General features: G+C 45.6%; 2 protein-coding genes across 2 annotated transcripts in view; both read right to left on the bottom strand.

Moving 5' to 3' along the window:
• The window catches only part of LOC117148790 (unconventional myosin-XV), a 33132-nt gene extending 13775 nt beyond the window's left edge, over positions 1-19357 (bottom strand). The window contains exons 1-3 of the mRNA XM_033316400.1: positions 18832-19357; positions 11339-11643; positions 1270-8184 (exon numbers count right to left, since the gene is read on the bottom strand). Of these exons, the coding sequence (XP_033172291.1) occupies positions 1270-8184; positions 11339-11464 (7041 nt within the window). The 5' untranslated portion in view covers positions 11465-11643; positions 18832-19357. The remainder of the gene's footprint in view (positions 1-1269; positions 8185-11338; positions 11644-18831) is intronic.
• Positions 19358-22535: 3178 nt separating this feature from the next.
• LOC117148028 (poly(U)-specific endoribonuclease homolog) lies at positions 22536-24746 on the bottom strand. Its single transcript, XM_033315199.1, has 4 exons — positions 24554-24746; positions 23438-24476; positions 22935-23364; positions 22536-22858 (listed from the first exon to the last, which is right to left on the bottom strand). Exons 1-4 carry the CDS (start codon positions 24618-24620, stop codon positions 22625-22627), a joined length of 1770 nt encoding a protein of 589 aa, XP_033171090.1. The 5' UTR covers positions 24621-24746; the 3' UTR covers positions 22536-22624.
• Between the last annotated feature and the right edge of the window lie 679 nt (positions 24747-25425).

The following is a 25425-nucleotide window of genomic DNA, read 5'->3' as shown; positions in this document are numbered from 1 at the left end:
TCGATGGGGAATTTTGTTACGAATTCAACGAGGTATGACATTCCACTTTTGAACAACTATTTTTATTGCTATTGAGAAAATACTGATTATTTTTTAGCAAAAAAAAAACCAAATAATATTGCCAAAATGTGAATATTTACAAACGGGGTTTTCTCCATAACTTGGCTTAAAAAGGTGGTACAGCTAAAATAAAGACTGTTCTGTGCTGCTAATAAACATAGCTAACTATCCCTATCACTATTTTTATGGTTCCCAAAAATAAAAATTTTAACAAATTTTCGCATTTTTGATAAGGGGTACCATCATTAAAATTTGCAAAAAATGGTCAAAAATAAAAGTTTCAAGGTGAGAATACTGTTCGATGGGGAATTTTGTTACGAATTCAACAAGTAATGACATTCCTCTTTTGGACAACTATTTTTGTTGCAATTGAAGAAATAGTGAATCATTTTTACCAAAAAAATCAAAATAAAAACATTGCCAAAAATCTGATATTTACAAAAGGGGTTTTCTTCATAACTTGGCTAAAAACGATATCACCACCAATAATTGTAGCTAACAATCCTTATCACTATTTGATGTGGATACCCAATAAACTATAACATTTAAAGGTAAAATATCATACTGATACTGATCAGCAAAGTCAATCGATTTTATGCTTGAGGTGATATTACAGCTTTTGTCTGCGCGATATGAAAATAACACTTTGAAATTGCCCAGCTGCCATATTATTATCTTGTGGCCGTAAAAACATTAGCAGTTTCATTAAGTCCACGTTATAATGACCGATGCCAGCAATTATTCACGCAATTAATGCAATTATTTTTGTATTTACGTGAAGTAAAGTGGCAAGCAAAACGATTGGTATACAAAATAATTGCTATGCCAAAAATTGCAATTGGTGCAAGACGTTATTTTTGTGATTTATAAATAAATATCAATGTCAACATTTTTTTGAAATTAATTAGCAAATAAAATAGAACTTAAATATGTGTAAAATATATATTTATGTGATATTGAAACATATTTCAGATACCTCCGATTTAAAAGGCAATTATATCAGCAAATATAATTCCTGCTATTTAACTTTCAAAAATACAAGCTTGTCTGGTGAGCTTTGAATGCTTAAGAAATATTTATAGCATACTTTTGGTTGGCAAAAAAAATAATAATAATATAAACTAAAAATAAACTTACAGATGTATAAGATTAAATAATTATCAGTAATAAAATATTTCCTAAAACATTTGTCAAATAAATCGCACTCACCTTGCGGAACTCCTGGACAAAAGTGGTGACCATCGACTGGATGGCGGCGGCGCGGGCTGCATGGAGTGCCAGGTGCTTTCCATTCCTCAGATTTAGCTGCAGTGCAGCAGGACGCGGCAGGGTGACTGCACTCTGGATTTCGCCAAAGGAGATGGCCTGCACCACGATCAGGTAGTCGGCATCCCGACGAGCCAGGTAGAGTCCACTGTGCGAGACGCCCATGATGCTAACATCCGGATAGAGCGGCGCTCCTTGTACGGCGAACAGTCGAGCGAAATACAGCGGCCAATCGCGAGCCATGTCCACCAGATGCCGCTTGACCAGGGCACGCACCTGTCCTCCATTTCCTCCGCCGCCGGCTCCCGATCCGTTTCGATTGGAGAGCGTGTCCACACTCACGCCATGCCCGTGCAGCATGTTCAGGGCGGAGCTCTTCTCCTGCGGCGTAATCCGCAGGCAGGGAGTCACCCCGAAAACGTCGCCCAGCACCTGGGCAAAGAGCAAGTCCAGCGCCACCGGTGGACCGATGGGTTCGTGGGGCTGGAAGACCTCCTTGCGCACGCGCAACTTCCACGGCACCCGGTTGTAGGTCAGGCATGCTGTGCTGCCCCCGGATCCCGATCCCATCAGAACGCCAGAGACCACACCCAATCCCGGGCTGGTCGACGAAGGCGGTGGCACCGGAGCCGGCACAATAACGGGCGGCGGCGTGGTCATGTGCATCGAGTCCAGCTCCTCGCGCATTCCGGAGCTGGCCGAGCTCTTGCGCTTCCGCTCGTGCTCGTACTTCTGGGCCATATGGGTGCGGAAGGTGGCCAATCCGCCGGTGCGGTCCTCCCTGCGATGTCCACCGGTGGTGTCCATGCTAGCCTGGATCACACGCGGCGGCGCCGGCTGGTAGACCTTATGGCTTTCCCGCTCCCTTTCCACTTGGCGAATCTCATAGAGACGCTCGCGTTCACGCTCCCGTTTCTCTCGTTCCTTTTCACTACCACTTCCGGAGGCGGGTCCCTCCACTTCCGCCCGATCCCACACCGACTCCGAGTAATCCTCACGATCGCGACTCCTGCTTCGGCTGCGGGATCTTTCCCGTTCCGCCTGCTCCCAGGCGGCCACCGCCGGCGAGGAGGAGGCTGAGTGGTCCTCCAGATGCAGGTGGTGACTGCTGATCATCTGCTGCTGACGCACTGCACCGAATGTGTCGCGCTCCTGGCGCTGAATAAAGGCGGGCACATGCTCTTTAACCACCTGACTATTCGAGGTGCGATAGTCGGGCTCCGGTTCCGGACTCCTAGCCGTCGGCGGACTTTGCGGAGCTGGCGGCGGAGCAGGCGGCGCCATGCTGGGCGGTCTGATGGGTGGCGGCGGAGCCGGCACACTTGGAGCCGGTGGCAGCAGCACTCCAGGCCAGCCGCCTGAAGGCGGAGCTGGTGGTGGCGATAGTTTGCCCTCCATCCTCTCGATCTGTGTGCGCACCGTTGCATGAGAATCGACTACTCCACCAGGGCCGGAATTTCCACCAGACACGCTGGCAAAGAGTCCACCCAGCTGTTGCTGCAACATAAGCTTCCGTGTGTCCTCCAGTTTCGCCGGAGCTCTTTGCTCCGACTTGGTGGAAACGGTTGATCTCACCGAATGGCCAGCAGTTACTTGCTCCAACCGCTGACGCATCTCGGAACTAAGCTTGAGCTTACCCACACTGCCCGGCGGCGGACGATCCGCTCCGATCTCGAAGCTCTTCTTGGCCAGCTTGGTGGTGACCACACTCTGCATCGGTTGTCCCGCATCCTGGGTTTCGCGGTCTCTGTCCCTGTTATTCACCGCCGATGTGGTTGTCGTCGTGGTCGTCTCCAGTCGGATGCTGCTCCTCATTAGCTGACCACTCATGGGCGGCGGTGTGGGACTCTCGATCTCGAACTCCTCCCACTCGATGGCCGTGGCCGAGGCACCACGTGCTCCAGGGCCCGACTCCATCATACCTCCATTGCTGGTCATCTGATGATGCTGAGCCTGTGGCGTAGTCTTTCGCTGGTGCTGGCGCATCTTGAAAGCAAAGAAATCTTCCTCGGTTTGGAACTGCGGCTCATCCTGGGGCGGTGGCCAGCGCCACTTGCCGATCCGCACGGTCTTGGCCCTGCCGTAGGGATCCAGGAAGTGGCGCGTCTCCGAGGGATCCTTGCACTCCAGCGGCGGCGGCATTGGCGGCGGTGGAGGTGGTGGCGGTGGTTGCAATGACTCCATCACCACCAAACTACTCCGGGTGGCCTTCATGCGCATTGGGGATTGCGGTGGCGGTGGCGAGATGGAAAGGCTACTCAGGATAGGAGGAGCTGGTGGCGGCGAGGTAGAGTTATTGGCCGCCGCCGCTGCCGCCTGCTGACTAAGCAGCGTCTGCAGAGCTTGATTCTGGGCGAGAAGTTGCTGCTGGATCTGCAGGTTCTGGGCCATTGCAGACTGCAGGAAAGCGCGCTGCACCTGCTGCTGATACAGTGCTGGACCTGACTCCGTCTCGCCGGGCAGCTGCATCAGCTGGTGGAGCAGCGGATCGGCTCCATTACTGTCCGTGCTGCCGCCTCCACGGATGCTAACAGCTAAGTGCTCCTTGCTGGTCAGTTTGTCTATTCCGTCGGCCACTGGAATAGGTTCAAAGAGCTCATTAATGTAGTCATCTAGATCCTCGATTTCCGATTCCTCATCCCTCTCCTCGGGTTTACTGGCCGCTCCTCCACCCTTGATGATAGCCGCCAACTGATCCTTGCTGGCCAGCTTCTCCAAGTTCTGGACCAGTGGTATCGGTTGGAATATATCGTTGATGTAGTCATCCAAGTCATCGATCTCCGATTCCGCTTCATTTTCTAGCTCATAGCTGCCTCCTCGGATACTCGCTGCCAGGGATCTGGCATCAGACAGCTCATCCAAGGAACCATCCAGCACTGGACTAAACAGATCGTCCAGGAACTGATCCACATCTGATGCCTGCGATGGGACCCTTACCCTCCTCACATGGGAAGCCAAGGATGGTGCCTCACTCGTATCGGACATGGCCGAGGACCTGGTGGCGTACTCGGCCTTGTCCGCATATTTACTGGAGTGCGAGCCATGGGAGGCAGCATGGGATCGGCGTCCTGCATGCTGGGACTTTTGGTAACGAGGACCCGTGTCCTTGCCGACTGGAGCCAGCCGCTCCGCCGAGTGATAGCGATCGTTCAGGCGACTCTCCGAGAGACCCAGTGTGTGCAACGGCTCCTGGGAATCGCAATCCGTTGGCACGGGAACAATATCCCCGGCAAGCAGATCATCCAGTGACTTGGAACGCGACTTCGCCTGACCCGGACTCGATCCCTGACCCGGTCCTGGACTCGGTTCACGTTCGAAATAGCGTTCATTGAGCGCCGAACTTCTGGAGAGCAGCTCCCGGCTGCTTCTTCGCTCCCGCGGCACATCCTCTTTGCCACTGGAAGTGGGTGGAGCTGGTGGCGGAACCGCTGGACGTTTAACAGCATCCGGCAGAGTGGTTCTTGCAAACTTGGCGCCAGAACGCAATAGATCGCTTCTGGGAGCAGGAAATGCGGGGCACAGCTCTTTCTCCGCAATCAAATCCATCACGTAGTCCAGTCCACAGCTATCGGTGAGCTGTTGCCCGTCGTCCAGCACCAGGGTCCATCCACGACTGGCCACGCCCAAAGATGAAACAGCTAAAGCTGCGGCCTCCTCGCAACTGGTCCACGAATCGACGGCCACCGTTTGACTGGCCTCGTCCGGCAGAGTAAGCGGTAGTGCCATGTCACATCCTCTGGTCCAGGCACGCCACTCCAGCCAGGCGGGCACGAAGCTCCGACAGGCGCCAGCGCCCACTGCGCCGCTCGACGTTCCACCGCCCTGCTGGCGGAGCAGCTGTCGCAGCAGAAGTGGACGCAGCGACTCTGGAGCCTCATCGTCCACAAATCTCATCAGATACTTGCTGAAGGCAGCACTGGGCTGGAAGCAGCACAGACACTGTCCCAGAAGTTGCCACAGTCGAGTTGCCTCTCCGGAATTGGGCGGCAGGCCATGAACTTGGTTGCACAACTGCACGAGAATCTCATCCCGCAATCCTCTGGAGCTCAAAGCCTTGTGCACAATATAGTCGGCCAATAGCTTTTCCTTGGCACCTTCCAGTGCTTTATCGTTACTCCAGCGAAGGATAAGCTTGAACACGGCCAATGCATCCTGGAAGTCCTGATCCCTCGAAGCAGCTCTGGTTAGCAAGGGAGCAGTGATGGGTTCCCTCCGCGGCTGCAATCTTAAGCCATTGCAGTACACGCTGCTGAATTTTCCAAACGAGAACTGACCAAGGTCCTCGGGTAGCTGAACTGCCGACGATGGTGGACCGGGAACTGTGCCCAGTACCTTGACCAGATGGCGATCACCGTGCGGCGGTGACCAGCCCTGCAGTTTGGAGTAGATAAATGCCAATTCGGCTGGTATGTCCAGGTAGCTGAGTTGACTTCTCTCCAGCACGGCCTGCTTGGCCTCCCGTGCCTCGCGAGCTCTCTGAGCTGCCTCCCTGGCCTCCTGCCTGCGTCGGTGATCGGATCGCAGTTGTTGGACCCTCCTCCTAGCCTGGCGTCCGCGCCACAATCGCTGGGCAGTGAGGGCTCCCTTGCGGAGACGCTCGTAGCGTTGCTGTGCCCTCTGACCGCGCCAACGGGCTTGGAGACGGGTGGCGGCCGCCTGACGACGCGCCAGTTGCCGGCGGACAAGCATACCACGCACATGCCGCTGGACACTGACAGCCGCTCGGCGCAGACGCTCGGTTCGTCCACTTTCCAGAGCCCGATGCAGTGCCTCGCGCAGGAAAACCCGCGTAGCTCCCAATTGATAATCCGGACCTTCCACACCAGTTCGCGGCATGGCCTCCAGCAGAGCTCGGCACAGTTCGCGGTAGGGTGTACCTCTGGCCAGAGGCGATGGCAGCAGGTGACGATAACGCTCCACAAAGTGCTGAAAGCGCAAGCGCACCGGATAGCCTCGCTGCCGGATCTGGATGGTGTCCAGCATGCCCAAGTATCGAAGTTGTTGCAGCACACACGGCATATCCATGCGGAGGGCGTGCTTCTCCTGATTCGGCTTGATGCAACGCACGAACCATGGATGACACCTGCCCATCGATTGGAGCAACTGCTGCAGTGAGTCCGCAAATCTGGCTGCTACCGTTGGTGTACGCGGCTTCATCGTGACAAATCTTCCATTGCTGCCCTTTGGCAGAGTTTTTCCGGCGTCTCTCTGAGCACGAAGCTGCTTGGTCAACTCACCCACCAAGGGCAGCCGGCTGGAGGCCAATAGCTCCAGGACATCACCCCTCAGCGCATCGCGATTCTTGTCCAAGAAGCCGTCCACGCAGTACCACACCTGACCCGCATAGTGGGTCACTCCAAACTCCTGGGCACCGATCCGCGGACGAGCGTATAGCTCGCTCAGCGCATGATTGTAGTGGCACTTCTCCAGGAAACTCAGATCAGTGGCACGCGGGAAATTGGACTCGTCGTCCAGCAGATGGCAAATGCCCACCGGCTTCTTGGCCAGTAGATGGATCACCGGCAGATTGTCGTCCCAGGCCAGCGGAGTCCACTCCAGACGCTCGCGGGCATACTCCGCCTGCTCCAGCTTGAAGACATGCTTATTGAAGTACAGCTGCAGGTTCTCGTTCGCATAGTTGATGCACAGCTGCTCGAAGCTGTTCTCCGCCAAATCCTCGAACCCAAAGATGTCCAGGATGCTGATGCGATGGGCATCATGAGTTCCGCCCTTCTGTACAATCGAATTGATCCGCGAGACCAGCCAATTGAAGAGTCCCGCATAGAGAGCCTTAGCAAAGGCATCTCGAGCATCCAATGCCTGGTCAATGCCAAGTGGCGTGTGCAGTCGTTCCGCTCGAGCTTCGGTGGTGCGACTGGTCAATGCCCGATGCAGTCCGTCCGCGCTAATGTGCAGCAGGTGGGCGGCCCACTTGATCTCTGCATCGGAACCGACCTCCACGCCTTCCTGGCCGTGTCTCAATTGCCGGCGATGGAAGTAGACGTTTCCCAGATGAAGAACTGCCGCCAGGACACGGACGATGCCCTCTCGTTCGCCCTCGGAGACTCCAAGAACCTGCATGGCTCCTTGAAGTGACTCCCAGTCCACTCGACCACTGGCGCAGTCGGTGGCGCCCTGGTTCAGATAGAAGTACTTGTCCGCCTCCAGCAGACCGTACTTGGATCGCTCCGTTTCGGATAGTCCGCCAAGGAGTTCGTAGAACACATGGTAGTTCCGTTCGCCCGGCGCCTGTGTCACGATACGCGACTTCTCCAGCAGGTACTGCGTAATCTTGGCGCCCACGATGGCGCCACTCTTGAAGTACACCTCCAGATACTTTCCAAACCGGGAACTATTGTCGTTGCGGGCGGTGCGGGCATTGCCAAAGGCCTCAAGCAGCGGAGCAGCCTCCAGGATCTGCTCGGTGATGACTGCTGAGGCGGATCCACCGCCGGGCACCACGGCCGCCAGGTACTGCATCACCAATTTGGTGGACTCCGTTTTGCCGGAGCCACTCTCACCGGAGATGACCACCACCTGGGGCGATGGTAATGCCGCATGTGCTGCCGCTCCGATGGCAAACAGATGCGGCGGCAGGGATCCCAGTGGGCGGCCGGCATACTGCTTGGCCACCTCCAAGCCATAGGCATCTGGGAACATCTTGTACGGATTCACCGCGATCAGGATACTGCCGGCGAATGTGTAGATCAGACCCTTGTCGTAACGCAGACGAAGATTCCACAGCAGCGACGCCTCGTGCAGATCGTCCAGCAGGGTCATGTCCTCCACGCCGCTGCTGCCCAGATCCTGGCGAGCGCGCAGGCTGCCCTCTCCTGGTTGCAGGGCGAATGTTTGTGGCTGTAATAAATGAAATGAATTTAGAAGGAGGTCAAGCACAATAAGCCTTATATTAGCGGGGATCTTAGGGGAAATCTTCTAAAGGAACTCTATGGAACACATCTCTCACATGGCGTGCTATCACATCGCTGCAGAGCGTGGACAGTCGCTTGACCACTTGCGGATATCGACACTTAAGGCGTCGCAGGCGACTGGCGGGCAGAGCCGGATGTTTGGCAGACAGATTTGGAAGATCCTCGAAATCCTCGAGACTGGCGGGACGCTGACGACGCAGGACGTGCGGCGAGAGGAGTGCCAGAGAGGGCGACTGGGCAGGACTGGGAGTCACCGATCCTCCGCCGCCGCGTTGCCACGGCTCCAAATGGAACCGTACGATGCGCATCTATTGACGAGCCCCGCTATAAGTCTCAACTCCCACTAATCCCAAAGCGACAACGTTTCTGGGCCAAATAATGGGCCCAAACCCGAATCCGCAGCGAGATCAAGAGATCAAGAACTAGTATCACAAAAGACGTTTGTGGCCGAGGTCTCGAATGCAACTGAAAGGAATCGGAATCTGGCGGCTTCATTGCCACAATTTCCCCAAACGTTTCTAAAACGGTTTTCGCTGCATCCAAACACGTTCTTTCAAAACGATGGAAGATGGGGGTTTCGGTATGGGTATGGGTATGGGTATGGGTTGTAGTATGGCTATAGTAGACCGGATCACTTCGAACCCGGCCAGACCAGATGACACTCCTGTTAGCTACCGACTACTTAGTAGTGTGGGCCACCAGAACGCCACAAAAAAATAATAATACGCAAGTGGCGAGAGGAGGAGATGGAGGAGAAGAAAAGCAAAGAAGGAGAGAAAGAAAGAAAGAAGACACCCGATCGCATTGATATTGATGCAGTCTTTCGATCGCCATTCAATTAGGCGGCCAGTGTGTGGGGGACTTTCTCCCCAAAGCGAAGAGCGGCCCAACCAGTTCAAGTTCGATGGCTTGATGGGTTCTTGGGCACGTCTTCAGTCTTCGAGTCATCGAATCTTCAGTCTTCGAATCTTCAGTCTTCGAGCTTCAGTCTTTAGCAGCTTCGTGTGGGGCAGGGGATGTTGTCATCTGATAGTTGGTCAAAACAATGCCGTGAAATATCTTTTTTGGATCGCTGAGAATGCATTCGCCTCGGCAACTTCCCCATTCATATCAATGGGTATCCGTATCAATGACAGCACCAAATTATGTGTGTCAATTGATTGTGGGAATGGCGCGCAATTGTTTTTCAAATGATAACTAAAAGTATGCTTTAAAAAACATACACAAGCTTAGCTGTTCATTCCTAAGAAGAATTCATGCTTGGGACTTTATCATTTAACACATAATATAATAAGTGGGTTCCTATCTCTACAGCTTTCAGACTAAAGTTAATGGTAACTTTATAGCCGAACATTAGCACAACTATTATGATGACTTAACCAATGAAAAAGGAATATTACATGATACTGAATAAGACGTCTACTCAAATGCAAGCATTTAATCAGAATTTAATTTATTTTAGAACTCGCTTAACTGCAATCTGAGAAAAAAATCTCACAGATCCAAGAAACTGTAGAAGGAATAGCATTTTGTATTGTTTCAGGCAACAAAATAGCCGATAATTGATCTACATCCACGATTACGCCTCCAGAAGCGGATTCTCATGGTCCCAAAGACCGATCCCAGTGCAACACATGTGCAACCAACTGGTTCTCTTGTGCAACAGGATACGAATCACATGTGGCAGGTTTTTCTGATTCTGATACCGCTAGACCAAAAATTACAAGCACTGTGCAAAGCGCAAAAAATTATTATATTTGCTAAGAAAGAGGATAGCAAAACAAGAGAGAATGCTATAGTCGAGTTCCCCGACTATCAGATACCCGTTACTCAGCTAGTGTGAATGTACCTTATAGCTTTTATAGTTCCTGAGATCTCGACGTTCATGGCCAGATCGACTCGTCTATTGATCCTTATCAAGATTATATATACTTTGTATAGTCAGAAACGCTTCCTTCTGCCTGTTACATACTTTTCAACGAATCAAGTATACCCTTTTAATCTGCGAGTAACGGGTATAACCACAGAGGAAGCTTGGTTTCCGTAAAGCTATTTTTGTAAGGTGCACCTGATATTTGCAAAATAAAACACGCGGAATGCTCTTTGAGTGCCCATTTGCTTTCTTTATACCTAAAATGTATTTAAAATTACAAAATAAACATTTGGGTGCTGCAAAATAAGCGCATTTTTATGCAGTGAAATCGGACATTTGCCAAATGTTTATCTACGAATAAAGAGTGCCCACAAATGTTAACATCAAGTTTTGATTTTCACTTTTAACGCGAAGAAACCCAATAGTCGAGCACATTGGCACACCCTTTAAAGAAATTGTGTTGCTATGCAGTATAACAGTATGTATCTCAGTATCTCAGTTTGATTTTATATTTTAAAGCAATGTAATTCTAAATTTTGCTCCACTGTGCTGTCAGTCGACGACTCGAGACTAATTGCCGTGAGTTCTCAATCTTGATACCGCCAGCTCAGCAGCTCAGCAGCTCAGCACACGGTCCACATCTCATAATTGCAGCGAGTGGCAGGAAGGAAAAAGGAAACGCTGCCGCTGGCAGGTGCAATTAGGTGCATTGCACAGGTGGCGGTACAGTGTACACTGTACAGTAGGCACGCGTGCCGATGGCCGAAAAAGAAATCCAACTGGGCATCGTTGGCCAGCACACCGTTTGTATTTTGTTTGCTCCATGGTTGCCCATGCCCAGCAAATCAGCACATAAATCCAAGCGAGCACATTCCATAAATTCCGAGACCCCAAAAGGCAGCCCAACCTGCTAAACACTCGAGGGCAGCTCGTGAAAACCGAAATAAATAAATATAAACAGTCGGGCAAACAGTTCATGTCGGGTGAAAATAGTGAAAAGCATTCATGGGCCACGGCGAAACCGAAAACAAATTGAAAATTCAAATAGTAAGCTACGGAAACCGAACCAAAAACGAGACGTTGGTGCAAACTCGCACCTTTTTTACGAAGGGTGCGAAAATGCACTGGGAGAAATGCTTCTATGGTTTAAGTAGCAACAACTAATTGATAGCATTTTAATTTATAGCTGCTAGTTTTGTGTACTCACCTTGCCTTTGATGAGCGCCTGCACAACGATCACCTGGGCAGCGCGGTGCACCTCCTGGATCTCGCCGGGAATGGGATGTCCCATGCCCGGATCGAACCAGACCAGATCACCCTCGGCCCAGTCCATGGCTCCGCTGAGTTAGCGTTCTCTGCTCTGGACTCACTATCCTGCGGTCAGGTCAGTGTGGCAACGATACTTTCCCGATCTTCCTCTCCGGCGCTTCCTCTATAGTGCTGACAATCTTTGGAACTCACTGATGGGAGTGGTGCGGAATGGATGTGGTCTTCAAACCGGTTGATTCATTGCTGCAATAAATATACGAAATGGGAATTTGTTAACTACAATTTACAATTTTTCTCTGTCAACACACAACAGAAAATTAAGGCGCTGGGGAAAAAATTCGTTTAATTACGGCGCCTTTCTATAAAAATTCCTCACTCTTTTGCATTATAAAATTGTTGCTTATCAGACTTAAATCCAAAGCCCATGGGTGTGATTTTGATGGGGATTTTGATCGTGAGCAATGGTGACTGTTTGCAGTCAATGACGCGAAGGCCGCTTTATTAATGAAAGTACAGATTTTTCGCTTCTTCGCATCTATGTGCATATATATATATACATATATATATATTTTTTGTCTCTGTGGAAATGTTTGCCAACCGAAACCGGGGTGCAATGAAATGCAACGGCGAAGGAAAAAGCAACTAAATCGTGAAGCGGTAACAATGACAGTAGCAACGTTTGCATCGTTGCAAAAGATCCGAGGGAAGCAAACTTATTAAATAAAACTCGTCAGAAATTCACGAATTGGAAGCTGCAGTGAAGGGACATCCCAAATGGAATTAACCACAGATTTCAATAATCATCAATGCAGTGAGATAAAGTTTAGAGGCTTCAAAATAAATAAATATGAATTGGAATGGAAAATTCTCAAAACCAACTTAAGGCAGTGAGAGCAAGGTCAGCTAGTATGCAGTGATTTATTTATTATATTTTATGAGTTCACGCAGCTAAAAGTATTTGGTTCTTTCGTACTTATGATAAAAATCTAAACCAGAAGCCGTTCAATATTAAATCAAATCCAAATGCTCAAACATGACGCGCATTCACAATTAGACAATCGAAACCAACCCCAACAAGATCCTATTAAAAGCAATTAATATGCCAGAATGCGTTTAAAATTATGATCGTTTCCAAAAAATAAAAATAAGAAAACAGGGAACGGCAGCGAAAGAAGCATCAAACATTCAAGTTCATTAAGAAATTTCCAAAAAAAGCAATATCGTAAAATATGAAATGCGAACGCCCAAAAAGCCCCGAAGTATATAGGTTGGCCAAAAGAATATTAAGCAGATGCGGCAAGACCGAAACAGAAAAGTGGGAAAAAATGTTATGCTGTTGTTGTTGTTTTTGTTTTGTCTTTGCCTTTTCTCAGGTAAAACTTTCACCTGATTTGCGGCAAATGCCTTTAGCACACACACAGACATAAATATTTATGCCCAAAACAACAGAAACATCACATGAAAATAAAACAACGACGGCAGAAAGAGAGAGAAGTTGTCGCAATTTGATTTGATTTGATTCGATTCCAATTGATTCATGCAGTTGTGGCTTAAGTGAGTCAATCGGATTTGGATTTGTTAACTGGAAGTGGATTTGGAGTTGGAGTTGGAGTTGGAAATGAAGTTTGGGCCTGGCCCAGTAACGTATCTGTGCGATGCCAACTGGCCCGGCAAGTGCTCACGAATTAACAGAGTCAATAGAGGAACTTGTTTTTCGAGACGAAATGGCTGGAGGGAGGCTGACACTCCGTCAGACATTTTCATTCAGCTTGCCGCTTCATAAGGCCAACACGTACGCACCAGCCCTCTCGTTCCGTCGAGCTTTTGGGGCAACATGCCATACACTGAGCGAAATACCGACTAGCAATGATATGAAAACAATAAAGTAATCCCTATCACAAAGAACCGACTATTTTATTGGGACTATCTCTTCTCTTTTGTCACGATTTAATTGCCATGCTATTGATTCTAAAATTAAGATTTTCCACTGTGTAATAATAACAAAAACAATGACTAAGGCAGCCAGCAAAAATCTTGGCTAGCTACGGGTTCGACCGCATTCCAATGCTAAGACGTCGCTGCCTGCAGTCCATGTTTAATGCTAAGGTAGCAACAAAACCAAAACGGCAGCAAACCAAAATAGCAACAACAGCCTCGGCATTAACATCATGATTGTGCGACATAGTGTTTGTGTCTGTGTGTGTGTGTGTGTTCGTAATCAATGAACAAATATCCAACAATGTGGAATAACAATCATAAGAATTTCATTTGCAACTAAGTGTTGGATAAGTGAAGCCAGGTTTTTGCGGCATGGGTTGGGCACTTCAGGTTGGCAACGGAAGTTGCGCAATGGAAGGCACTTGAATTGAGATTCATCTCTTAGTTAATATTGTTCACTGAAATAATTGATTTATCAAAGGCAACCCTATTCAAATGCTTAATCCTAGCATAACAAATAGACTTGGACTTGGAAATCACACAAGTTTGTCGCCTAAGTCTTTTGTTGTGCTTTGCCAAGAACTGCACTCCAGCCCGAAGGAACATATATATGGTATAGTAAGTATCCAAAAAAAAAAACAAGTTCGTTGCCTAAGTCTTTCGATTTTCGGTGACAACTACAAGCGCCAAAGAATTCAAAATTAATAATAACTTCTAAGGTTGGATAACAGACTCTTTTCTTATTTTCATCTCGACAAGGAAAATATTTCTATAGGAACTGCGTTCCCATGAGACAAAATCGGATTCTTGAGACGATGTTTTTGTTCGATTTCTAAAATGATTTGTTATCAGCTATGACACACACACACACACATATAAATACCAGACCGCACCTGCTTAAATGCTTAAATGTTAAGTTATGCATAAGTTGAAGTCAGGTGTTGCTGTGCTTGTGTATGCGTGGCTTAAGAAATGTGTTTCTTTCGTCTCGACAGCTAGTTTCTCGTAGTTTCGAGGGTATTGATACATTCTTGGCATAGCTGAGAAGTCGGAATGGCCCTATAAAACATGTGGCTAGATGAAACACAAGGAGCGGGGGCAGGAGGTGCGGCTTTTGGCTGCCACGAAGTGAAACTCGATAGAGTGTTTTGGCTTTTGTTTTTTTTTTTATCTTAACAACACCTCAACATCTCGCACACGCACAGCCAAATACGATCTTTAATTATGTTGCTCTGGCTGTTTAATTTTACGTTTACGTTTTCGTTTACGATTTCGATTTTGTTTTAATTGATTCGGTTTGACGAACTGCAATTTGCAATTCGAGCTGCAATTAATTTCGGTTTACTTCAGTTTACTTTCAAGTTGCGTTTTTGTTACCCACTTAACACATTCGCCATTTGCTCGCCGCAGCAATTATGCATTATTTATTATTTATTGCTTACTGTTTTTATTTGATTTGAGTCTATTGCTATTCGATATGCAAGTTGCTTTCGTTTTAGGTGCGTGTATTGTTGATTGATAGATAATGATAATGAAAACTTAATTATTGCTAAATCCACATGCGTTTGGATTGGAATGGGTTCACAAGATCTACATTAAATAATTAAAAATGTTTAATCAAGAATAATTTATACCTACAAATGGAGCTGATGAACGATATGGTCTCAAAAGGCCATATCCAATTTAATGGCCGGCAAGCTTTCGGTTTCTGGTATCACACAGATTCCCAAAGTGGATCTGGCATACCAATCTGGCTTACAGAAAATTACCTCTCCGTATCTGGCTTAAAATCGAGGGGGAACATACGCGCGATAATCTGCAATCCGCTGGCCTGTGGCTTCGCTAAAAATACCTGGCTAATTCAATTTGGACTGCAGTCCGGGGATCGAAAAAATCTCCCATTCTCCCCCCTCGAGCCCAGCCATTTCAATTAAACCCAACGGCGACGTCAACAACGTCTGGCTGCGACTGGCTGACTGACAGTTTGACTTATTGGCTAAAAGCGTTGGCCAAAAACAGTCAACAACAGCACGCACTCACCGCTCTTGACTAGGCTTGTCTAGGGAGTGACTAGTCATATATTATTTTGCTGTTGTTGCAGTAAGCGGCTTAATTGCCCTGCTGCTGCTGCTGCTGCTCACTCGTCGTTCATTCGTTCGTTTTTTTCGGGTTGGACAAATAGAAAATTTCATGTAGAAAGAAGAAATATTTAGCAAGAAGTTGAAGTCGGCGCACGATTTCACTAGCACCAGGGCCAAAACCAAAACCAAAACCAGAGTCAAGCCAAGTGGTATAAGCCAAGTTCGAGCTAAAATGGCGACACACACACAGGCGCGTGCAGAGAGTAAGCCAAAAGGCCAATAAACCTTTGGTAAAAAATGAAAAAAAAAAATATGCGCGCCATGTTGCCAGCTTTTGCTCATCGATCACAAACAGCACACACATACACACAGAGAGACAAGCCCACAATACGGCAGATAACTTTATGCATGCAGAAAACAAAAAGGGAAATTTTCAAAAGTCTATGCCGGAGACAATTGAAAGTGGCGGTGCATCAAGTATTCTAACAATCAACCCGACTCAACTCAACTAAAATCGAATCAAATCGTTGGTGTCAGCCGAAGGAGTGCCGCTCGATTTGTTTTTTGCAATCGTTTTGCGTCTATGCGTTGCTGCCACACCCGCAACATTGGTTGTTGCAACAAGGGACGCCAGATGCACTGAGGAAAAATATAAATTAATTCCAAAGAATCTCATTTAATCATAACCATATCGAAATACTGACATCCTCAAACTACAATGCCTGTTCTCAAACGATAACTCTACTTAAACTTCAAAACTACTGCATCTGTAGATTGATTTTGGTTTTTTAGAGATTTTTTTTAGTGTACCACTACGAAGGCGAATTGGAAGTGGGCGCCCTGGAGCTGGGAAACAGCTGCGACTTGGGGGCGTTGCGGAATGTGAGGCAAGGCGGTTCGTGGCCAAAAAGGTACTGCAATACTTCAAACGGAAATCTGACGAAGGTGCCGCCGCCAAAGATGGGACTTTGACTCCAGGGGCGGCATGTGTGTATGTAGGTTAGAAGATATTGCTTTGGTAGTCAATTACATTTTTAAAGCTCTACGAAAATCTAAAGACAACTTGCCTACACACACAATTCCATTCAGCCAACCTTACATATTTTCTACAAATACAGTTCATTTGCTTTACTTCCATTGCGAGACTTTCTCAATCCGAACTCAAAACTTAGCCCACAAAAATTAAATATAGCCTTTTCGATTTCATTAAGCTTAAGCCAAACAAAACTTCCCAGGCGAAATTGATTTTTGATGCCTCCAATTATCGCATCATCCAAATCGATTAAAACTTAATAACAGTGTGTTGGGTTTCAACCGAAAAACGAAATCGATGACGACAACAAAAGAAGTATCTGTCCAAGATGATGACGAATATGCGGGAATTTGCCGCGAAAACCGCACGAAAATAAATTAATAAAAAACGTAAATTAAAAATTTCACTCAATGGAGAGCGGAGATCGGTTTTGTTGTTGCCTATGCTGGCTGTGACTATTTTGTTTAAATAAAGTAAAAGTCAATTAACATCTTTGTCGCATTAGCATGAATGTGAGTGATTGTGTGAGCTGGCATCGGTGGTGGTGTTTGCTTTGGCTTTTGTTATGCATTTTTAGCATTTGTGGCTCTATTTTTTCTTTGCCAGCGTCCCCAGCATGAAAATGAGCACGAAAGCGAAAAGCAAAAAAAATTATCGATAGCAAAGTGGGAAAAGTTTGCTCTAGGAATGCCAGATACTCTTGTCAACCCATCGCAAGTCAAAGGTATTAAATACAGATTTCTTAGAGCTTTATAAATAGTAAGAATCTTTCATTGAATCGTTTAAAATAGGGAAATGCTTGATATAAAACCCGTTCAAAAAGCGTTCTCCCATAAAATCACTGAACTATGGCCTTTGCCCAAAAAGACCTTGATAAATTCCTAACGCTGACCCTCTTGGCGATGCAACAAAAGTGGAACCCTAATAAAATCACCCTCCGCCAGGGTATGGAACTATACCAGCGATAAGAAAACACGGCAAAGAGCTGGGAAAACAAAAGACTCAGGCAACGAACGCGAACTCGGGAGAGAGGCCAACTAAGAAGGGGAATAATATGGGGGAGGTGGGGGGCTCAGGGCGTTGTTGTACGGAAGTGGCACGCATACACCAACACAAACACAAACACACACACACGGATATACTCCAACACACAGAGACATTCGGACCTGGCCAAGTGGCCACTGCTGCGGCATTCTTCGATGGCCGGAACCAGTTTTCTTTTGCTCCACCACCAATTTTTTTTTGTTTTATAGCATTTGCGTCGATTTTTTCTTTTTTTTCTGGCTTTTTGCACGCCTAACTGTTTGCGATCGTATACCGTTGGCAGCGCAGCGTTCTTGGCTTCTTTTGGCTAGCCATGATTTGCCAAAACGTCGCCGATCGAAACCAAACGAAAGCCAAATCCAAAAAGCGATACAAAACGAAACGAGGCGAACCAATCGTAGGGATCGGTAAAAAAAGAAACCGAATTATAGCATCGAGAACCACTCGAGAACCGTTAGGACGAGCTTATGCAACTGCATCGGATCGAGAATCGGAAAACCGGAGGATGGGGCTGCCCAGGTGCCGTTACACAAATTGAAATCGATCGCCTTTGGAGACGAGAACAGGTCTTGATATCTATTGGCATCTGGACCTCAGGTGAGCCCGAAAGAATCCAAATACGAATCCATGAAGTTCATAGTTGCACACGTGCAATTGGCCAGAAATCGAATGCATCTTCGATGAGCTCATCGCAATACCGAACCTTTATTACCTCTATAATTAGCCATGATGGGGGTGGCTCAGACTCAGAGAGCTCATTGTTGCTATTGGCACTGACATTGGGCAGTCCGATTGATTGATTGATCAATTGTGATTATTTTTTTGGACGATTTCAATGGGGAGTTTTTAACATTATAAAAGTAATAAATCCTTTCATTCTTACTGAGTTTATAACACGGAACAGATTATAAACGATCATTACAGGGGAGTGTATGAAAAACAATAAAAGAACAAATCCGGTTAATAAGAACACAACTTCTTTGAATTCCTTGGTATATGAAAACCCTACATTCCTAGAAGCTAATTAAAGAACTTACAAAATGCTGATGCTGCACAGCTAATAAACAATTTCCAAACAAAATAATTTAGAAAATTGTGCTTTTCAGTAGCATGACGTTTCTGAAAGCCCTTTATATCGTCAATAACAGTCGAAATAGTTCAATAAAAAACGATCTTTTAATGGCGCCTGACAATCCTGGTCTTATTGACATTCTTCTGCTATTATTGTTGTTGTTGTAGACCAAGATTCAGATTCTGATTTGAATTCCGAGAGAGTGAGAAAAAGGTTACTGCTATTTTCGCTCTCTCTCGCTCTCTCTTTTGAGCGTGACTTACTTGCTTTGTTGTTGCCTTGCGTTTCAGATAACCGTTCTGTTCTGCCAGCGTGTGAGTTTGTGTTTTATGTTTTTTGAGCTCTTTCTGCTGCTGTCTTTCTCCTTGCCCCCTTCTGTCTTCTCTCGGTTTCTTTTGGCGTCACTTCGTCACCGCACACAGAACATTAGAAGAGGAAGAATTCTGCTACATTTCATCCGTAGTGTCTTCTGATACTCTCTTCTCTTTTCTTCCCTCTTTCTCGCTGCTTCGTTGTTTGTGATTCTTAATATTTTTTTCTGTTTAACGCCGATTTGCTTGTTGCGTTGTTTGTCAAAAAAGTGTCGACGCTTTTAAATTTCGGTTAACAAAATTAGAACAAATAATTGCACGGCACTTGCGAGTTGGGTAACGAAAAAAAAAACAAAACTTAATTTGACCGCTCAGTATGTACATAGGTATTTGTATAGTTGTGGTTGTAATCCGTGGCACGCCGCGCACCAAAAAAAATGCTCAACAAACTCCTCCGACAGTCAAACAGCAACTGAAATGGCCGAAACCACTGGAAGTCCAATGGAACTACGGTCAACTCAGATCACTTGTTGCCGACAGAGAGAGCACGACAAGAGCGCGAGAGAACGAGAAAGCGAAGAGTGCAACTGCAGGGTTGTCAAAGGCAATCGCCTATTGGTATTTAGAGGTGGAATCGCTGTCAAAGATACGCAGGCAGTTACTTGCCTCTGCAATCTTCAAAGCCACGTTATTATGAAACTAATTGGGATTATCGATTTTTTTAAAAAGTCGTGTTCTCGATTTCTCCACCAAAAATTATCGGAATTTTATTTAAAAAAACAGAAATCGTTGTCCAAATTAAGATTTTCTTAGCCCGTTGAGTTCGTAACAAAATTCCCTGTCGACCTGTATTCCAAGTTGGAAATTAAAATTTTTTGTTATTTTTTGCAAATTTTGATGATGGTACCCCTTATCAAAAATGTGAAAATTTTTAAAAATTTTATTTTTGGGAATCATAAAAACAGTGATAGGGATAGTTAGCTATGTTTATTAGCAGCACAAAACAGTCTTTATTTTAGCTGTGCCACATTTTTAAGCCAAGTTATGGAGAAAACCCCGTTTGTAAAAATTCTAATTTTGGCAATATTATTATTTTGTTTTATTAGCTAAAAAATAATCAGTATTTTCTCAATAGCAATAAAAATAGTTGTCCAAAAGTGGAATGTCATACCTCGTTGAATTCGTAACAAAATTCCCCATCGAACTGTATTCTCACCTTGAAACTTTTATTTTTTACCATTTTTTGCAAATTTTGATGATGGTACCCCTTATCAAAAATGCGAAAATTTGTTAAAATTTTTATTTTTGGGAATCATAAAAACAGTGAAAGGGATAGTTAGCTATGTTTATTAGCAGCACAAAACAGTCTTTATTTTAGCTGTGCCACCTTTTTAAGCCAAGTTATGGAGAAAACCCCGTTTGTAAAAATTCTAATTTTGGCAATATTATTATTTTGTTTTATTAGCTAAAAAATAATCAGTATTTTCTCAATAGCAATAAAAATAGTTGTCCAAAAGTGGAATGTCATACCTCGTTGAATTCGTAACAAAATTCCCTGATGGGATGGGGATAGTTAGCTATGTTTATTAGCAGCACAAAACAGTCTTTATTTTAGCTGTGCCACCTTTTTAAGCCAAGTTATGGAGAAAACCCCGTTTGTAAAAATTCTAATTTTGGCAATATTATTATTTTGTTTTATTAGCTAAAAAATAATCAGTATTTTCTCAATAGCAATAAAAATAGTTGTCCAAAAGTGGAATGTCATACCTCGTTGAATTCGTAACAAAATTCCCTATCGAGCTGTATTCCAAGTTGGAAATAAACATTTTGTGTCATTTTTTGCAAATTTTGATGATGGTACCCCTTATCAAAAATGCGAAAATTTGTTAAAATTTTTATTTTTGGGAATCATAAAAACAGTGAAAGGGATAGTTAGCTATGTTTATTAGCAGCACAAAACAGTCTTTATTTTAGCTGTGCCACCTTTTTAAGCCAAGTTATGGAGAAAACCCCGTTTGTAAAAATTCTAATTTTGGCAATATTATTATTTTGTTTTATTAGCTAAAAAATAATCAGTATTTTCTCAATAGCAATAAAAATAGTTGTCCAAAAGTGGAATGTCATACCTCGTTGAATTCGTAACAAAATTCCCCATCGAACTGTATTCTCACCTTGAAACTTTTATTTTTTACCATTTTTTGCAAATTTTGATGATGGTACCCCTTATCAAAAATGTGAAAATTTTTAAAAATTGTATTTTTGGGAATCATAAAAACAGTGATAGGGATAGTTAGCTATGTTTATTAGCAGCACAAAACAGTCTTTATTTTAGCTGTGCCACCTTTTTAAGCCAAGTTATGGAGAAAACCCCGTTTGTAAAAATTCTAATTTTGGCAATATTATTATTTTGTTTTATTAGCTAAAAAATAATCAGTATTTTCTCAATAGCAATAAAAATAGTTGTCAAAAAGTGGAATGTCATACCTCGTTAAATTCGTAACAAAATTCCCCATCGAACTGTATTCTCACCTTAAAACTTTTATTTTTTACCATTTTTTGCAAATTTTAATGATGGTACCCCTTATCAAAAATGCGAAAATTTGTTAAAATTTTTATTTTTGGGAATCATAAAAACAGTGATAGGGATAGTTAGCTATGTTTATTAGCAGCACAAAACAGTCTTTATTTTAGCTGTGCCACCTTTTTAAGCCAAGTTATGGAGAAAACCCCGTTTGTAAAAATTCTAATTTTGGCAATATTATTATTTTGTTTTATTAGCTAAAAAATAATCAGTATTTTCTCAATAGCAATAAAAATAGTTGTCAAAAAGTGGAATGTCATACCTCGTTAAATTCGTAACAAAATTCCCCATCGAACTGTATTCTCACCTTAAAACTTTTATTTTTTACCATTTTTTGCAAATTTTAATGATGGTACCCCTTATCAAAAATGCGAAAATTTGTTAAAATTTTTATTTTTGGGAATCATAAAAACAGTGATAGGGATAGTTAGCTATGTTTATTAGCAGCACAAAACAGTCTTTATTTTAGCTGTGCCACCTTTTTAAGCCAAGTTATGGAGAAAACCCCGTTTGTAAAAATTCTAATTTTGGCAATATTATTATTTTGTTTTATTAGCTAAAAAATAATCAGTATTTTCTCAATAGCAATAAAAATAGTTGTCCAAAAGTGGAATGTCATACCTCTTTGAATTCGTAACAAAATTCCCTATCGACCTGTATTCCAAGTTGGAACTCAAAATTTTGTGCTATTTTTTGTTTGTGAGCATTTTAAGTAATGCAATGGTTCAAAAATAAGACATTTTTGCAGTAACCAAAAATCAACATTCTTCTGAAGAGAAAACTACGCTGGGTACGATATTTAAAAAAAGTTTGACAACTCTAAGCGAGAGAGGGAAAAAGCCGCGTTTGTGGCTGAAAACAGGTTTTCCATCTCACGCAAGTTCATTTTTCATTTGCCAGCAGTGTGGCCAATTTGATAATATTAACAAAACCACTACATTTTTTCTAACAATTTGTTATTAAAAGCGAAGCTGACTGCTATGATACTCAAAAAGATTCGATAGCCATGTCGATATCGATAGTTGTGCCGCGAACTGATGAAAAGGCTCGCATATTTAAATTGAAAATTAATAAATTATAGTTTCACACATTAACTTTATTCATTAAAGCGACAGAAAAAAAATTCTACGATGACTACGAGAGGCACGAACGTTGATCGCTGCCTCAAATCTCCGGATAGGCGCTGCCAATGAGGTTCTTTCCCCGGTAGCGCCACGAGTAGGTGACGATGCCGAACTTGCTATTGCCCAAGGATACGGGACAGGTGCGATCCGGTCGTAGTTGGAAGCAGACGGTGTACAGGGCGAGCTCCAGTTCCGGAGAGGTGCCCACAAACACAGTGTTTACTGGCTTATTGAGTCCCTGATGCGAGAAACGGATCTTCACGATTTTGCCCTTCTGCAAAGGATTATAATATTATTATTTATTACTTATATTAAGATTTTAATAACATCCGCCCAGTAGGACCACTTACCGTGCCAATGTCCTGCTCCTTCATATATCCCTTGTAGTCAAAGCGACCGTCCTTTTCCTCATCGCCAATATAGACCCAGTTGTGGAATCCGATAATGGTGCCGTCCTTGACCTCGTGGACAAAGACGTGCTCGAAGCCGGAACTGCCGATCTTGCCCTGACCGCGCGAGTACTGCGTGAACCACAGCTCCTTGACCAGATCGCGGTGGGTCTTCGGATCGGGACTAACCACTCCCTTTTGCTGCAGGAAGAGCATGGCCTGTCGCATCACCGGCGTGGCCATCACTGCGTCCAGGAAGTCGTTCTCCTCCTTGCGCTCGTTGGGAGTCACATGCTCGTTGACATGGGTGTCGTGCTCGTAGTTGTTAAACAGCAGTCTCATCTTGACGATCGTCGGGGATTCGAGGGCTTTCGAGTCCACACTCAAAAGTCTTTGGAGAACAATTTAACGTGAGGATTTAAGGGATATTTTAGTATTTAAATACGTATCTATGATCTACTTACGGATTGGGTGCCTCATCGGCGCTGTCGATGGAACGCGTGCGTCCCTGCAGATTCACTTGGATGTTACCGATCTGGCTGTTGCTCTCCTTGGTGTACAGTTGCTCCGTCAGCTGGCGGATCTCGTCATCAGTGGCCACCGAGTTGCCCGACGACTGGAAGCCGGGTCGCACAGTAGTTGTGCCGCCACCTCCACCTCCGACCTTGTGTGGTCCCACAGACGCTCCGTGGGCGGGAGTGGGCGTTACCGAGGAAGAGAAGGATGGCGTTGGTGACGGGGTAGGCGTGGCCGCCGATGTAGCCTTCGTGGGCGGATGCACAGGATGCTGGGGCGTTGGCAACGGCGATTGCCAAGCCGAAGGAGATCCCGGTGTGGGCGTTGGCGAGCCTGGTGGAGTTTTGGGCGCCGGCAGAGCTGGGAAGTCCTCTTTTTGGGATGGCCTCCGAGGTCCTGGCAGCGCCGGGAAATCCTCCTTCTGCTGCGGTGTCTTACCTGTGGTGCTGGTGATGGGCTTCGCGGTGGTCGTAGTGCTCGTAGTGCTGCTAATGCCCAGTCCAAAACCAGGACGTCCTGTTCCTGGTGCTGGTTGTGGACCGCCACCGTAGCTAAGATCGTAGCTATTCGGCTGCGGCTTCTGTGGCCGATAGGAGGCGAAACCAGGCAGCGGTGGCTGCTGAGCTGGCTGCGAGGGTTGCGATGGATGCGATGGCGTTGCTCTGGTGCTCGATGGCCACTGAGGTGGCGTCTGCGGATTTTGGGAGCCACCAAAAGGTGAGGATCCCGGCGTATCGGGTCGCGGTCCCAACGGCATCAGTGGCGCATGCGAGATGACCAGTGGCGGTGGCTTGTTGGCTGCCGTGGGTGTAACCACCACCGATTTCGGACTGGTGACCACCGGTGGGGCAATCGTGCTGGTGGTAGTGGTAGTGCCATCACTGCCAAAGAACTTCTTGAATCCACCAAACCAGCTGGACTTCTTGGTCGTCGTCTCCACCGTGTCTAGCGGATCCGGGGTGATCTGTACCTCGTTCTTGTAGGCATCTAGCGGGGATTATGGGTCGGAATACAAAGTTATGACTACCTGTTGTTGCCCGCATGGGTTTCGCCATTTCGCCTACCTGACAAATGAAAGTGCCCGGCCAGAGCCAGGCACAAAAACACTGCGCTCAATGCCAGGCAGCGCATTTTGCTCGATTTATTAGCACTTTGCCTTGGCGTACAACGATGTTTTCTTTAAATATCGGTTTTTTCAAGATTCGAAGACTGCTCGACCAGCTGAACGGAGACTCGGCAAGCGACTGACGAGAGACTCCAGTTCGCCATCCGCTTGATCTTCGCGATCGCAGCTGATGTTGCTGCTGTCGCCGGTGTTGCTGTTGTAGCTGCTGCTGTTGTTGCTGCTGCTGCTGCTGCTGTCGTATGAGCCGCTGTTGTTGTTTGTGGTTTTATTAATGAGCTTACGACGCGATCGTCGGCGGCGTGGGTTTTGCCTCTATACAGGTACTCTACAGCCACTTCCATAGGCTATGTTAATTTTGAAAAAATTTGGAATATTATAAATATAACCCATAAAAAGATATTTATAAGATCCAAATCCTAAATATAGCTATTAAGACTTTGTAAAATATGAATATTTAAAAGGAAATGAAAGTGAAATGCACTAAAAATGCATTGCTTAATGTAAAATATAATCATATAGAATCTATATAGTCTAAGATTAGTTACGTGAACTGTGTCATTGCTATAACTTTATATTATGAATATACATTCATTTCATATTGATACCTATATTAATTTTAGAGATAATATTCAGAAATATATTGACTGCAATCATTAGATACACATTGAAGTCGTCAGAGCTGAATCAAACCAAAAATCGCCGGCAAGTTCAGAGGCTGAGTTCTGAAGGGACTTGCTGCAGGGGCAGCATCGAGGGTTATGGTCCATAATTACCTGGACAGAGCTCTAATTGTCAAACAAAACAGATCCG

The sequence above is a fragment of the Drosophila mauritiana genome, chromosome X, assembly GCF_004382145.1.
Source record: "Drosophila mauritiana strain mau12 chromosome X, ASM438214v1, whole genome shotgun sequence".
NCBI classification, from domain to species: Eukaryota; Metazoa; Arthropoda; class Insecta; order Diptera; family Drosophilidae; genus Drosophila; species Drosophila mauritiana.
This window is presented reverse-complemented; position numbering and strand designations above follow the sequence as displayed.